This window comes from Drosophila kikkawai, chromosome 3L (assembly GCF_030179895.1).
Source record: "Drosophila kikkawai strain 14028-0561.14 chromosome 3L, DkikHiC1v2, whole genome shotgun sequence".
Taxonomy (NCBI): Eukaryota; Metazoa; Arthropoda; class Insecta; order Diptera; family Drosophilidae; genus Drosophila; species Drosophila kikkawai.
The window spans coordinates 25,952,213-25,969,553 of NC_091730.1; the positions used below are offsets into that span (position 1 = coordinate 25,952,213).

At 42.4% G+C, this 17,341-nt stretch overlaps 1 protein-coding gene across 1 annotated transcript; it reads left to right on the forward strand.

Annotated features, from left to right (window-relative positions):
* The first annotated feature begins 845 nt into the window (after nucleotides 1-845).
* On the forward strand, nucleotides 846-4,570 carry LOC138928386 (uncharacterized). The gene is made up of 7 exons (XM_070285456.1): nucleotides 846-1,396; nucleotides 1,461-1,550; nucleotides 1,618-1,656; nucleotides 1,722-1,912; nucleotides 1,975-2,128; nucleotides 2,200-2,294; nucleotides 4,154-4,570. Exons 1-7 carry the CDS (start codon nucleotides 1,372-1,374, stop codon nucleotides 4,568-4,570), a joined length of 1,011 nt encoding a protein of 336 aa, XP_070141557.1. The 5' UTR covers nucleotides 846-1,371.
* Nucleotides 4,571-17,341: the final 12,771 nt, after the last annotated feature.

Here is a 17,341-nt window from a genome sequence, read left to right on the forward strand (position 1 = left end):
GCTTATGCTTTTGAAAATTATTTACAGCATTTAAAACAAGAAAGGAAGCTAACTTCGGCAAACCGAAGTTTGTATACCCTTGCAGATTGGTTTCGATGTTTATATTATAGATTTAAATGCTGAAAAGACTCACAAAACAGTGTTTCATTACATTTTACCTATATTTATTATGTTTACAGTTTGACAGTTACAGTTTTACATTCCCAGTTTTACATTTTCTCTACATCTACCGATCGGTTTATATGGCAGCTATATGATATAGTTGTCCGATTTGTATGAAATTTATACCATAATTCTAGAATAATAAAAAAAGCTTATACCTTAGAGAAGATAAACATACGTTGAAAAACAACGAAACTATAATTTTTTTTCCTATTTATTTCTCGATCGTTCCTATGGCAGCTATATCATATAGTCGTCCGATTTTGATACAATTTATACCAAAATTCTAAAATAATATAGAATGGCCATATCTAAAAAATGGTGCAAAAATGTTGAAAAACAGCCAAGTTAGAATTTTTTTTCGAAAAATAAATTGAACATTTGTATGGCAGCTATATGATATAGTCGTCCGATCCGGCCCGTTCTGACATATATAGCAGTGAGAGCATATAGAAGACTATATGCAAAGTTTCATTCAGATAGCTTTAAAACTGAGGGACTAGTTTACGTAGAAACAGAAAGACAGACAGACAGACAGACGGACAGACGGACATGGCTAGATCGACTCGGCTGTTGATGCTGATCAAGAATATATATACTTTAAAGGGTCGGAAACGTCTCCTTCACTGCGTTGCAACTTGCAAACTTCTGACTGAAATTATAATACCCTGCAAGGGTATAAAAATATGTCCGAAAGCCAACAAAAATTTTGGAGAAAATTCCCCGGAGAATTGACGAAGAAAATTATTTACCAGTCACACATATATTAGAAACTGAAAAAAGAAAAAATTTGATAATACTTAAAGGTTGCACATTAATGCAGAAGGAACCTAACAATTATTGTTATATTGAAGGCGATGTTCCAGTAGAAATTGTATCAATTATGCAAGATTCCGAAAATCAATTTAGGGCAAGACGATTTCAAAATCTGCTGAACTTTTATACTGACCCTTTAAACTCGTGTGATATGGGTATTTACCTAGCAGATGCGGAGCCCTCATCTTCAGAAGAAATTTTCAAATTAGACCAGTTAATTTGTAAGGCGATCGTTATTCCCTACTTAAATGGTTTAATTATAATGCCTTTTCTTCATCATATTGAAAATATGAATGTTTTTAAACTATTTCTTATATTTTAATAAAAAAGACACCAAGAAACACAAAACAAGCAAAAGGGGAAAATATGTAAGACAGCTCAGACAGACAAATTATGCGAATGAAGTTTCTTAACACCGGTAAGTTAAAAAAATTGTTGTTAAGATCTTGAATAAATTAAGTATTAAAACCTTAAATTTTTAGATAAGAAAGCCGACTGCAAATGTGGGGAAACCATCGCGCGTCTTGACAAGATGATAGTCGATCTAACTGAACTAGTTAGCACCTCACGAGGTAAGAGGCTAATTTATTGTTTAATTTGAGCTTTGAATAAAATGTTTCTTTCTTTTTTTTTTTGCAGCCGAAACAAAAGTGGCCGATGAAGTTCATGCTTTAAGAGGTATAAGATCGTGTCAATGATCCCTTAATAAAATATGCATTAATATATGCAATATTTATACTTAGCCGACCAAAAAGTGACGCAGGACAAAATCGAGGTACTAGTAGAAGCTTCCTCAGAGCAAACAGCCACTGTCAAGGGGATGACGAAGCAACAAGGAGAAAGGCAGAAGGTGGCTAGCAAGTTTCCTGTTCAGACAGTAGGCGATCTAATTGATCTGAACTCAGTAATAAACATCGCAAACCGAGAGCTCTGTGTATGTATAAATACCGACAAAAATGTTCTTTTAATCGCAATTCGTATTTATTTCGTTTACAGATTGATGCAATAAAAAACATAATTGTCAATGGCGGAATTTTAAAAAATCTGAGAAATCTTATGGCTAATGAGGTGGTTTTGGCTTATAATATAGATGGTGTTCAGGGGAAAGCGGCCTTAAGAAAGGAAATAGATTTCTATGGTGTTATGATTGGTAGGTATTTATAATCAGGCCTGTTAAATTTGAATTAAGATTAATAATCATTAAATTTATCTTATTCCCAGATTCCATAAATGCAGTTGGAGGTATTGGGTCAGCTGAGGACCAGCTGCGAGAGGCCTTGCAGCTCCAAAAAAAGAGGCACTTTAAAAACTCTAGCGTTAACAAAAAAAAAAAAATAAGAAAATGAATTTATTTAAAAATAAAAAATAAGTACATTAATAATGCATTTCAACAATTGTTACTTCTATTATTTTTTAATATATAATGGGTACTTACTTTACCGACCATTCTATGGGGTCCCATGTAAGAACTTACATTACCGACCATTCCATAGGGTCCCATGTAAGTACTTACATTACCAACCATTCTATGGGGTCCCATGTAAGTACTTACATTACTTCCCTTAATATGGAGCACTATTTCACTAGTTCCTGGGTATACGACACGGTGGCGATTGACCCTATTTGCGGACATTTCATACAAAAACGGAAATGAAAGATCGCATTGCTAGGGCCCGATGGGTAAGTAGGGGTGGTCTGCTGGTAAGCGCTTATTTCAGCAGCTACGAACCAGCGCGCAGTACTGCAGGGTTTCGATTACCGAAGCAGGCCTGAATAAAAAAAACTCATCTCAGAGTAGATAAAAGTACGCTAAAACACAACGAAGTTATAATTTTTTTCTCCTAATCTTCCGATCGTTCCTATGGCAGCTATAAGATATAATTTTCCGATATTATTAAAATTAATAATTAATTAAAATTATAATTTTTGTTCTACAAATTTATCGAACATTTGATATATATGATATATATGATGTAATCGTCCGATCCGGCCCGTTTCGACATATATAGCTGTGAGACTATATAGACGACTATATGCAAAGTTTCATTCAGATAGCTTTATACTGTCTTCCCACACAGCGCATTTGTGAGGAACGATTGGGATTTTAAAAAAAAAGTAAAACTCGTATTCCCACAGAGCTGCGTTAAAGCGCATCCGCATCCGAACAGCTGATCGATCAGCTGCGGCTCATGAAAACGTAAACAAAGACTGTCGAATTGGCAGTTGCAAATTTGAAATGGAGCATTTACCAATTTATTTTGGCTGTTGTACAACATCAAAAGCACAGATTGCGTCAGAATTTATCCGCACTAAATTTTAATGAATAAATGACAAGGAATTTTAGTTTTTCTAATGATTTTTCTCTAACACAGAGCAAATGCTGGCCCTGCAGGAGCAGCTGGGCATGGAGTGGCTCGAGAAGTATACCAGGTGTGTTAGTTGAAGTTTGCCGGTTTTTTCGATAAAGAAAACACTCAATTTTCAAGAGAATGTGATAAATTTGTTATTTAAAGTATTGACCATTGGCTTCTACACATTTCGCCTATCTTTCAGGCAAATTATGGATACCATTCTAAAACCACTTTTTTTCTTACGAGGCAAACCATTCGACGAGCCATTTTTCGACTTCTTCAAAATTGGCGAAGTGCTGCTCTGCCAGTGAGTGTCCCATCGATGCAAAAAGGTGATAGTCGGACAGGGCGAGGTCTGGAGAGTACAGCGGGGGCGATAATATTTCCCAATCAAGTCCTTTCAGTGTGTCCTTCGTCAGTTTAGCGGTATGAGTCGGCGCGTTGTCATGTTGCAAGATAACTTTGCCATGTTTTCGGGCCCATTCGGCCGTTTTTCGATCAACGCATTATTCAAATTGATAATTTGTCGTCGGTAGCGATACTTTTTAACAATTTGACCAAGGTTTTAATAACTCGAATTTCACGACAACACATGGGTCCCGCAAATTCGATTTACTTGGAACAAAACTCGACATACTCACTGAGGTAAAAAAGTATGAAGTTTTTATTTTGACGGAATGCGACTTGTGTATTTCTTTAGGTTAATGTCAACAGAAAAAAATGACACATATTCCGAATGATACAAATGTATATAGTACTGCTAGCGGCATCAACAGTAAAACCGGCAAACTTCAACTAACACCCCTGGTATAAACGCTCTAAAGATGCGTGTAAACTACAAGAACCAATTTCAAGTGGCCAAGACACTTGTTGACCTGCAAAATGTAGAGCTCGACAAGAACCAATCGGAGAACGATCGTCTTAAAGCTGAGTTGAGCATTATAGCAAGTGAATTCACCGATTTCCATCAGAAATTTAAGCAAACTGAAGCAACTGCTGCTAAACTCTTAAATGAAAATAAAAAGCAAGCGGCAGAATTGGAAGAGCAAAAGCTTAAGCTGCAAGATACAGTTGCTGAACTTGCAGATTTTGAGAATAAATGTTATCAGCTCGATGCCGAATTGAAGGTCAAGACACTGGAGTGCGATGGGCTCAACCAGCAGGCGTTGGGCTTTGAAGAGCTGATGTTCTTAAACAACGAAATGGCTGCTCGCATTGGCCACTCAAACCTCGCTGGTTGAGGTTAACGAAGAATTCGCCAGGGAATCAGTGGAACTGAATGCCCAAAATAACGCCCACAAAGAAACCATTTCTAGCCTAATGTGGACTTTGGACAAGAAAACACAGGATCTCACGAAATTAAAAGAGAGCCAGGAGATGCTCGAATTTGCAAACATCCAGCAGGCCTTCCTGCACAGCGCAGAGCGCCAAAAGTGCGAGGCTCAAAACTTGGAGTTGCAGGAAACAATCAAAAGCTTGCAGAACATGCTGAAGGATCAAGGTCAAGTCTTGCAGGCTGAGCAGGAAAAGCTAGCTAAGGTCAACCATGAAAGTCTGTGGCTAAAAACTGAATTAGATGGCGAAAGGTTAATACCAGCCTCAAGGATGACAAGAAGCAGATGGGCAATCAGTTGGCAGCTACTAAGGAAAAGTGCGAGGAGAAACTAAAGGAGCAAATGAATGAGATGATCGCCCTGCAGGAAGACCTCGAGAAAAAGGATACCAAGCTAATTGCTCTCGAGCACCAGAAGGATGGCATCATAAAGCAGCTGAAGACCAAAATGAACACAATTTGCAGTACCGTCACGCAGCCAATAGTTGCCTCAACTACAGCCAAGTCGTCGCAGCCCACAAAGTACTCGAAGAGGCTGCTAAGACAGACGCAGCCAGAAACAAAGCCCGCTGTCAATAAGCCTTCGAGCCCAGCCAAAGGGCCAAATGACAAAATATGTATATACTTGTCGGATACTAAAAGCGAGGCTGATGTCTTACCGCTCAAAATGGTATTTGCCAAACGTGAAAATTTGGCTGTGGTGAAGCCCCAAAACGATGTGTTCGACGCTTTGAAGAAGGGCACCATTTAGGAAAGCCGTTGGAGTATATTGACTACAATATGTGTGTACTTTCCATTTATTTCACTAAATAACTAGTAAGAAGTAACTACAGATTACCTCAAGGTAATCTCATTGAAGTTCAGTGGGTTTTAAAAACCCCTTTTTTTAAGTTCTATTTATGTACATCTCTTAAAAAACTTGACCATCAAAATGTTATTAACCAAACGTGAAAATTTGGCTGTGGTGAAGCCCCAAAACGATGTGTTCGACGCTTTGAAGAAGGGCACCATTTAGGAAAGCCGTTGGAGTATATTGACTACAATATGTGTGTACTTTCCATTTATTTCACTAAATAACTAGTAAGAAGTAACTACAGATTACCTCAAGGTAATCTCATTGAAGTTCAGTGGGTTTTGGAAAACCTTTTTTTAAGTTCTATTTATGTACATCTCTTAAAAAACTTGACCATCAAAATGTTATTAACCAAACGTGAAAATTTGGCTGTGGTGAAGCCCCAAAACGATGTGTTCGACGCTTTGAAGAAGGGCACCATTTAGGAAAGCCGCTGGAGTATATTGACTACAATATGTGTGTACTTTCCATTTATTTCACTAAATAACTAGTAAGAAGTAACTACAGATTACCTCAAGGTAATCCCATTGAAGTTCAGTGGGTTTTGGAAAACCCTTTTTTAAGTTCTATTTATGTACATCTCTTAAAAAACTTGACGTGTTGAGCAAGTATTTCTCAAGAACAAATATGTACTTCTTCTTGCATTGCTTTAAAGTGGGGTCTTCCCAGGCAATTTCATTCCTTGTCAAACTTGTATAAATTTATATTCAAACATCATTAAAATAATATCGATAAATTCGATAAATAGACCGAAGAGTTTCTATAGGTGGTATAGGCATTTTAAACCTTTAAAATAAGGTAGAGTTAGGCGGTTTATATTAAATAGTAACAATTGGGGACATATTGGGGCAAGAATATACAAAAAAAAAACACCAACAACTATTTTGGGCATGCTTGTAGCTTTGGCGCCACATTTTAAATTTCATTTTTTAATTGTTCCTCGCCAGCTTTGTTTACATTTTTCGTAGTGTTGGTTAAATTTTCACTGTTAAGAAGAAGGAATTAGAGTTGCACCGAAAAACTATCGCCTACCTTTCGCCAACAAACCGTTGTTAGACTTAGATGCGTTCTAACCGCGGTCCATTTGAGAAAATTCGGAATGCCAAACCTTATGGGCAGTTAGTTCAACGGACGGTGAATGCGCTTTGACGGTGTGTGGGAAGACCCTATTAGACTAGTTTGCGTAGAAACGGACGGACGGACATGGCTAGATCGACTCGGCTGATGCTGATCAAGAATATATATACTTTATAGGGTTGGAAACGTCTCCTTCACTGCGAATATCTACTCAAGGTTAATTTAATGGCTACATTATTGCCCAAAAAATTATCTATGTTTTGGTCAAAGTACCTCTTATTGTCTTGTACAATTTCTGAAAATGATGTAGAATATTCTTGCTGCTGTATCTCTTTTTTTTTAGTGCCAGGCTGATATATAATTAAATCAAACTCTACAACATAACAACATCATCTGATTCGCAATTTGACAGTTGGGAAAATTTAAAAATGTGCAAAGAAATAAGTTTGGCAATTATTATATTAAATTCATTAACTGAGGGGTTTCTACAGTTACCACCTTTTTCACGAACGCACGCAAATATATTTTCAAGCGGATCCTGGTTAACTCGACTAGTTGAAAAGACAAAGTGATCCGTGTGGTCCTTAAATAGATCTATGACGAGTCCAAACATACCTTCATTAGTTTCACGTTCGTTAGGTATTGCTGCATTTCCTTCAGTTTATTTCAAACAACATTATCAATTTGAAGTGCTCATTTCAAGGCGTTTTTGTCAGTTAAAACTCTCCTATTTAAGCAATCAAAGTACTCATTAACTCTTTGGACAAATGCAGCAGTAGCAGGACTGCCACTTTGAAACTATTTCGATGGAGTTGCTTGTTTTGGCTGCAAGCCTTAATTGCCGCTGCACCAGTCTGACAGAGTGTCTGGGTTGCCAAACATACCCGCATAATTTAGTAATTCTCGTTATTGATTCCTGTTTTAATTCCTATACCTCTCGTATCACATCAAAATCAACAAGTCCGTCAGGGGTTTCAAGATTGGCTTTTAGTAAATTATTTCTTTAAGATTTGAAAAGATGCGGAATGTCACAAAACATATAATATATCGCTATAGACTCCCAAACCGCTTAACAGATTTCGTTCAAATTTGCAGGCAATATGCAGTTTGGTTCAACTTGAGAGATAGGATAGCTTAGATCTTTTTCATCATGGCAGTTTCGGCAGGACAAGGAGGAATCGTCTTTTTTTATGCATTCCGCCGAAACGGCTTTACCGATTCTCATGAAATTTAGTGTGCTTATTTAATCAAATCTTTATGCTTTGCTCGGGCTATTTTGTCGATGAATTTGCACAAAATTGGTCGAGTGGTTCTTCACGTATTACATATTCTTTAAGAAATTATTTCAATAAATCGCATTTCGTCAGATTGTCTTTTCTATTATTGTCATTTATCATTCATAATTATTGTTTTGCGTTTATAAGTGGTGAGTCTCTAAATTCTCATTTTCAATACATTAAGAAGGTACGATATTATTTTCAGTAAAATGCCACCGAAAAGATCGAATCTCAACAACATAAGCAGCAGAGTGGCACGACGCAGACGTTTCGAAAGAGCTCATCAGTTTCCAGAACAAGTCAATACAAGAAATACAGCTCAAAGAATTAGGACAGCAGAAGGTCGTGCACAAGAATCCCAGGAACAGCGTAGCGAACGTCTGCAGCAGAGTATTACGAGAATCAGGGCGGCTCGAGCTCGAAACATAGATATAGTACGAGCACAAGAACGACAAAGGCAGCGGAACAGTCGCTCATTAGTTCGTACATCATTCGTTCGTCTTGCTTTTGAATATGCACCAGATATTAACTACTCTGCGCATTCAAAAATTGGTATAGGTGGAATGGACAAAGTATGTCAATATTGTCAGGCTTTTAAATTTCGGAATGAAACTGTCGGTATGTGCTGCGCAGCAGGAAAAGTCGTGCTCTCTACCTGCTCCGCCAGAACCTTTATTAATACTGTCTTCCCACACAGCGCATTTGTAAGGAACGTTTGGGATTTTTCACAAATGTGAAACTCGTGTTCCCACACAACATTAAAGCGCATTTAGCATCCGAACAGCTGATCGATCAGCTGTGGCTCATGAAAACGTAAACAAAGGCTGTCGAATTGGCAATTGCAAATTTGAAATGGAGCATTTACCAACTATTTGCGTCAGAATTTATCCGCACTAAATTTAAATGAATTAAATGACAAGGAATTTTAGTTTTTCTAATGATTTTTCTCTAACAAAGAGCAAATTCCCCGAAGAGTGTCTATAGGTGGTATAGGCATCCAAAATCTTTAAAATAAGGTAGAGATAGGCGGTTTATATTAAATAGTAACAATTGGGGACATATTGGGGCAAGAATATACAGAAAAAACGCCAACAACTATTTGGGCATGCTTGTAGCTTTGGCGCCACGTTTTAAATTCCATATCTCATTTGTTCCTCGCCAAGTTTGTTTACATTTTCGTGGTGAATGGTCAAATTTTCAGAGTTGCACCGAAGAACTATCGCCTAACTATCGCCAAACAAAACGTGGTAAGATTTTAATGCTGAACTAACGCCGGGCCATTTGGGAAAATTCGGAACGGCAAAACCTTATGGAGCATTTGTTCAACGGATGCTAAATGCGCTTTAATGTTGTGTGGTGTTACGGAACTGCATATTCCTTGGGCAATGCCGTACTAGCTCAGTGGATGCCCAGGGTGGGGTAGGAACCTATGCCCGCAGTCCGCACAACAAAACACCGATTAATCGGACGTCTCAACAAAACTCCTCACTAACAGATAACACATCTCTAACAAACAAAAGTAAACAAACCAAAAATTGACGACTTTTGCGGAATGGTGGCATAGATGGAGTCGCCACGACGCTCCCGCCCAACCTGTGGTGCCTCCGGTGTGTCTAGGGGCACCACCCATCTATGCCACCATTCCGCAAAAGTCGTCAATTTTTGGTTTGTTTACTTTCGTTTGTTAGAGATGTGTTATCTGTTAGTGAGGAGTTTTGTTGAGACGTCCGATTAATCGGTGTTTTGTTGTGCGGACTGCGGGCATAGGTTCCTACCCCCCCTGGGCATCAACTGAGCTAGTCCGGCATTGCCCAAGGAATATGCAGTTCCGTAACAGTATGGCGCCCAATGAAAAGGCAGCACTATATCCTGCTCAGAAGGAAAAGAGAATAAATATTTCTGGTCAGTGGGTCTGGATAGGAGCGGGTGATCGCTCGAGAGGTCTCTCGCCTGGAAGAAGGACCCACGAACCAGAAATGTGGTGGCAGCACAATTTAGATCATCTGTGGTATTTGCTCCTGAAACACTAGGACGACATCAGCGGCTGTAAAGAAGCTGATCTTGCGAACTGTGATATAGGGAACAATTTAACCATATGTGATATAGATCTGTGATATAGCCATAAGTAGAATAGTAATAGGATTAGATATTTGTTTTTGGATACAATTAATTAAAAAAAAAAAAAAAAAAAAAAAAAAACAATGCAAAAGCAGACGACTGTGCCAGAGATTTTAATCTGGGCATATTGCGATCAGCAAGAAGGGAGGGGTCAACTGCGACATTAACCAAATTAAAAACTTGGAAAATACGCGCAGTATGACAAATGATAGGGAATAATTGATATAAAATTTTTTTTTTTTGAAAATTAGTGTTTAGATAGCAGCTTGTTAGGAGGATGTTAAGAAACTAAATTAATAATTAAGGGGGGAAATAAAAAAATAAATAAAAATAAAGTACAATTACTGATTTTTCCTTTTTGAGTCAGTCAAAAAATCCGGTGACATCTGGCGACCCAAGGTGACATTGTCGTGAGCCTGTGGAAGCGACCAGATGAATGGGTGAGATAGCCTTAACTATCAAACATGAGGTAGGGAGTGGCATCTTATCCGTCGCAGGACGAGTCCGGCTGAAACAAAGAGGAAATAATAAGTTTTATGTTTTCTGGCGTACTTGACTACAAATCATCAATACAATTGATGATTGAAGTTAGTCGACAAGTCAGACAGCGTTTGTTTATATTTTGTTTGTTAGTTACTCACACATAAAAGACATGAATGTTTATTGTTGCAACACACACATTCTCCAGTACCCGGGGAACTTCTTTCTTCCAATTAATGTTAAAATTTGATTGGAAATCCGTCGAGTTTTGTTTGTTTTAATATTTTTGTGGTATCTGTTTACTTTAGTCGCATTTTTTCTGGTTTATGTTTGTTGGCATTTCTCTTTTTTTTGGTAATATTGTTCTTCTCTCAAAAAAATGGCAGAACAGGAGAATGTTGAGGCAGGTCAGGGAGAGATAGGTGCTGAAGGGATGAGACCAGGGTCGGACGGGAGCCGATTAAGCGTCGATCAGAGGAGGATAGTTCCACGCAGCCTAAACCTGGATCCAGAAGCCACTCCATTCGGATATTCAAACATCCAGCTAGACCCGATACAGGAGCAGTACAGCATGGAGAACGCTGAAGCGTACAAATCCATGAACAAGAGGGAGATGCAGGCGATGATTCATGCCTCCCAGGAGCAGATTCGGGTGCACATGGCACACCTGATGGACATTCGGATCGACCAGTGTATCCGGGCAGGCTTCGCAGAGATGATGGGAAAGCTAGAGCGTCGAGACGCTGCTTCTTCTTCGTCGTCGGTCGGATCTGGGGCAACACAGACTGGCCTAAAGGAAGGTCAAAGGCAGGAACTAAACCGGGAGCAGGACCAAGGACCCGGACCGGCCCAAGGAGTCGGTGCTGTCCAGACTGAGGGACGGAGCGACCCGCAAAGGAATTCCTGGCAAGCCTTCGGACAGAATGTGGTCCAAAATTCCACATTCCACGAAAATCAACGACTGCAAGGAAGACACAGCTACGGAAGGATGCAAGGAGCTCCACAGGCACAGGGTAACTATAACTTCCCAGGACCCGGGAACAGACACCGACCACACAGCGTTGACCCTGAAGGAACAGGTGGAAATGGGCAAGGAAGGAACAATGGCCAATGGAATCTGGATGGACGACCCATAATCCGCACCCGACACGATGTGCCATTGGACAAGTGGGGGTTCCAATTTACAGGAAATTCTCGGGGCATAAATGCGGAAGATTTTTTATTCCGAGTGGAACATCTCCAGCACCATTACGGGATGCCGTGGCCGGAGTTGTTGAGGGACTTCCATAGATTGCTAGTGGAGGATGCATCGGAGTGGTATTGGCTCCTAATCCGCACCAAGCAGCCTAGGTCGTGGGAAGAGCTGAAGCAAGCTCTCGAGCGTCGCTTCTGTGATAAGCGGAGCGACTATGACCGGATCCAGGACATAGCCGAGAGGAAACAGAGGCCCGGAGAGACGCTGGATGAATATTTCACGGCGCTCAGGAGACTGGTGGCTTCCATGGTCGGAGGTGTAGATCCGGATTGGGTTATAAAAACTGCCAAACGGAATTTAGCCGAGCCCGTCAGGCAATGGGTGTACCCGATCCGGTTATATACTCTGGAACACCTGCACGACGAGTGCAAGGAAGCGGAAAGAACGTTGGATCCGGAGCACGAGAGACAGCGGACGCGACTCCTATAGGCCCAGACAGGAACAGGACTCCTATAGGCCCAGACAGGAACAGCGAGTCGAAAGAGTCGAGGAACTCCGCGGCACTTTGGGGGATCTCGAATCACAGCCGGATTCCGACGCAGTGGTGGAGGCAGTAGCCGGTGCAGCACCTAAGAAGCTCCTGGTTTGTTGGAACTGCCAGCAAAGCGGGCACACTTTCATGGAGTGCGAGGCAGTGCAGCGAAAGTTGTTCTGCTACAAATGCGGGTTGCAGAACACCGTGACACCGAAGTGCCCGAATTGCAGGGCGGGAAACACCGGGAGGAACACGGCTATGACGGGCGAACCGCGTTCCACGAGAGAGTCCGAGAGGAGACCCCGAAATTAAAAGATGAAGCCAAACAAAATACTCAACCAAGCGTGCAGGGACCAGGCAGGCTGTATTTAACACTAAGCGAACGAGTACGCCGATATAAAGAAGCACGCGAACGGATATTCGGGAACAACCGGCTAGCAGGGATGACGCTGGTATCGAGGAGAGTCAAGAAGGCCAGAGACCGTTTCCAGAAAAAGGAGGCAGGAGCGAGCGAAAGTTCAGCAGTCGGTAAACTCCGTAGGGAGATATCAAAGCGTAGCCGATCCACGACCTTATGCGGAAATTCAAATCTCTGGGAAGACGGTACGAGGGCTGTTGGACTCCGGTGCATCGGTGAGCCTCTTGGGACGAGGTTGCAGAGAACTTTTAGAAACGCTGGATATCACCTGGAAGCCATATTACGCACAGGTTAAAACCGCAAACGGAGCGACACAATCGATCCTGGGCAAAGTCAGCATTCCGATGACGTATAGAAATGCCACGGTGATGATAGATTTGTTTTTATGCCCATCGCTGGAACAGGAGTTGTACCTTGGAGTCGACTTTTGGAAAAGTTTCCAGATAGCGCCGGAGGTGTTCGAGCTAGAGTCGATTCAGGAGGAGGTAGTCCCGGAAAAAGAGCAGAAGGAGGAACCGGAGCCGCATAACCTGACGGAAGAGCAAAAGCAAAGGTTGCAGGAAATCCGCGAGTCCTTCTTGACGTTCGAAGCGAACGGTCTAGGAAGGACGAGCAAGATGAAGCACGCTATCGACCTGGTGGAAGGAGCCGTACCAGTAAAGGATCGGCATTATCTAGTGTCACCAGCAGTTCAATCCCTGATTTACGAAGAAGTCGATGAGATGCTTCGACTTGGGGTAATAGAGGAAAGCGACAGTGCCTGGAGCAACACGATAACACTGGTAAGGAAACCCGGGAAAAATCGTCTTTGTTTAGATGCCAGGAAGCTCAACAAAGTCACGGTTAAAGATGCCTATCCACAACAGAGCATCGAGGGAATACTTAGCCGTATTAATACGACAAAGTATATATCCAGTGTAGATCTGAAGCATGCTTTCTGGCAAATTGAACTGGAAGAGAAGAGCCGGAGGTATACTGCCTTTATTGTGCCAGGACGCCCCCTCTACCATTTCGTGACGATGCCGTTTGGCTTGACGAATGCGGCGCAACGCCTGTGTCGGCTCATGGACAAGGTGATCCCACAGAGGTTAAGGGAGAAGGTCTTTATGTACCTGGATGACCTGCTGGTTGTTTCGCCAACGTTTGAGGAACATTTGGAGACGCTCCGAGAGGTGGCAGATCTTTTGAGAGAAGCTGGCTTGACTATTGGGTTGAAGAAGTCACATTTCTGCTTTAAGGAGCTACGATATCTAGGCTTTCTCATAGGCGGCGGAGTCCTGAAGACAGACCCCAGGAAAGTAGAGGCGATCCAGAACCTAGGGATTCCCAAGAGTACGAGGGAAGTGAGAAGCTTTTTAGGGACGGCAGGTTGGTACCGGAGGTTCATCCGGAACTTCGCGGACCTCGCAGCGCCGCTGACAGACACGTTGAAAAAAGGGCAAAAATTCAAGATGACAGCGGAGGCTGAAGAGGCGGTTAAGGCCCTTAAAAGTGCACTCTTGACGGCGCCGGTATTGGCTCATCCTAACTTCGCCAAAAGATTCTTCGTGCAGTGTAATGCGTCGGATTCCGGAGTTGGAGCAGTATTGTTCCAGGAAGAAGAAGACGGCGGCGAGCGACCGATAGCCTTCATGTCACAGAAGCTCAATCGGTGCCAGCGGAATTACAGCGTCACAGAGAAGGAATGTTTCGCGGCTGTTCTAGCGATAAAACGATTCCGGCCCTATATTGAGCTCATGCCGTTCACCGTGATCACGGACCATGCAAGTCTCAAGTGGCTAATGTCCTTGAAGGATTTGAGTGGAAGGCTGGCCAGATGGTCGCTGAAACTGCAGGCTTATGACTTCTGCATTCAGCATCGGAAGGGGTCGGAAAACGTCGTGGCCGATACCCTGTCAAGAATGGTGGAATCAGTCCAGGAAGTAGAAGACGACTGGATGCTGGGGTTTCAGACCATAGAGTTTGAATCGGACGAGTACCGGGAACTGCGGGAGGCAGTGGAAGCGGAGAAGCGGCCGGACCTCAGAGTGGTGGATGGGTGTGTCTTCAAGCGGGTCACAACAAGCAGCAAGCGAGAGCTCGAGGAAAACAGCTGGAAGTTGTGGGTTCCAATGTCATTGAGCCAGACGTTGATCGAGCAAGCACATTCACCACCAACGAAGTCTCACGGAGGAATGGCAAAGACCCTGCATCGTCTACAGCAAAGTTTCCATTGGCCAGGCATGGTGGCTCAGGTCCGAAACTTCATCAGCGACTGTGACGTTTGTAAAGAGACAAAGCCATTGTATGGAGGTCCTAAGCCAGGACTGGGTGGAGAAACGGTCACCTACCGACCATTCCAAAAGTTATATATTGATTTCTTGGGAAAATATCCGCGTTCTAGGAAAGGCCACGCATATATCTTTATCGTGGTCGATCATTTTTCCAAATTCGCATTCCTGAAAGCGATGAAGGAGGCGACGACGGTGGAAGTCATCAAGTTTCTGACCAAGGAGATCTTCCATACTTTTGGAGTGCCAGAAACTATCCACTCGGACAACGGGAAACAGTTCGTGGCGAAACGGTTTCAGGAAATGATCGAGCAGTACCGAATAAGGCATGTCAGGACAGCGGTGTACTCCCCTCAATCTAACGCGGCGGAACGGGTAAATCAATCGGTGCTGAACGCAATCCGAGCCTACTTGGAGGATGACCACAGGGATTGGGACGTATACCTCCCGGAGATAGAGGCGGCATTGAGGAGTTCGGTTCACCAAGCGACAGGTGTGACGCCGTATTTTGCCTTGTTTGGGCAGAACATGTTCTCAAGTGGGGCCGATTACCAGTTGGCACGAAAGCTGCGGGCACTGGAGGACAACGAGCTCGAGGGCTTAGAACCAGGGGACAGGATGGCGTTGCTGAGGGATACCATGAGGCGGAACCTGCATGAGGCGCATGAAACCAGCGCAAAATATTTTGACCGTCGAACACGAGCGGTAACCTTCCATCCCGGACAAGAGGCGTTCCGAAGGAATCATGTGTTAAGCGACTTTGGAAGATGCTTTAATGCGAAGTTCGCTAGAAAATTCGTGAAATGCCGGATTCGGAGGCCCATAGGGAATCACATGTACGAGGTGGAGGACACAAATGGAAAGCTCGCAGGTGTATTTCACGTCAGGGACCTAAAGCAATAGGAAGCGGAGGACGGATGGGGACAGCGGCCTAAAACTGAAGAAAGAATGGACAACCATCGAGGAGTACCTGAAAGAGATAGGAGGTATAAATCAGAAACTTCAAGACGGATCGCCAGCTCACGCCGATTTATGCAAGGCAGACGCCCATCGTCCTTCTGGATGGACGTCGAGAGGAAAGGATCGAATCCAGAGTCGTCAGTGGGCAGTCTCCCTCGTTGGGCGCTTTGTAGGCATCCAATATGGCCCTGCGTGGACGTCCTTCGGAAATATAGGTCGTTTAGGCCAGTTTTTCACTGCCAATTCAGGTTCTTGTAAACAATCTTTGCTTGTCAGTGTGGTTGTTATGGCCTCTCTAAAAAAATCCGGATAACCAATAGATAGATCGCATAGCGATCTATGCGAACTATCGGATCAGGGATGCCACCCGGTTCCGAAGAGAGGAGCAACACATCCAAGAGAATAGGTTTTTGACCCGGAATGGTTTGGGAAGCTGGAATACGCGGGTGTAGGAAAAATGAGAAGGAGAGAGAGATGGATATAAAGGAGGAAACTTAAAGGCGGGGAAAGAGTGACGGCTGGCGAAACGTTGAGATTAGATCGGGGTTCACGTCTTAAAGAAAAAAAAAAAAAAAGGTTTCGCGGGTGACAGTGAAATAACATTTAAATTAGAAGACCAAGGAAGCCAGGAGAAAAAACCCACCCAAAGAGAAGGACCGCGAGGACGGGAAGCCGGATCGAGAAAATCCAAAGGTGAGTGGTCGTAGTCCGGAGGTGAAGCCCTAATCCAATGGCTATCATTTCCAGGCTCGACCAGACCCAGTCCTCGCAGGACGAAGTTGGCCAGGTCACCAAATTGGCCTGGCCCAAGAATTTTCGGGGAATCCTAAATCCAGGTCAAAACGCCGGTAGAGGGCTGTCTGTCCCGCATTGCATGCGTATTGGGAGGCAGCACCTTCGCCATAACCCCAACGGCGACCTTAGTGTTGTTTTTGCTGGCACATTTTTTTTTTTTTTTGAGCCCCTTTATATCCACTCTGCCACTGAGGAGACAAGACTCCTCCCAGCCTAAAAGTTATATCCACGTCGACCAGGAGGACCGACACGCCTCCCGAGTGGCGACACCGGGAGCCAATAGGCTTCAGCCAAACTTTTTTTTTTTTTATTTTATTTCGTTATAATTTTTTTTGTTATGTGTTTATTTAATTTTTTTTGTTGTATATTTATTTAATTTATTTATTTATTTATTTATTCTATTTTTATTTCATCCTTTTATTTATATATATATTTTTTTATTTATTTATTTATTATCTATTGTACCATTTTCGTAAACATTTATTTATTTGTGCATGTGCGAAATTCACTTATTTCCATATATATTTTTTTTTTGTTTGGTGTTTAGGCGAATTTTTTTTTGTGGGTAATTTTGTTTATTATTTATTTACATATCTTTTCGTCCCCTCGACCCCCTTGAGAGCTCTTACGGGTAGGTTTTTTTTTTATTTGAATTAAATAGGAAAACATTTAAATAATTTTATTACAAAAAAAAAAATCCG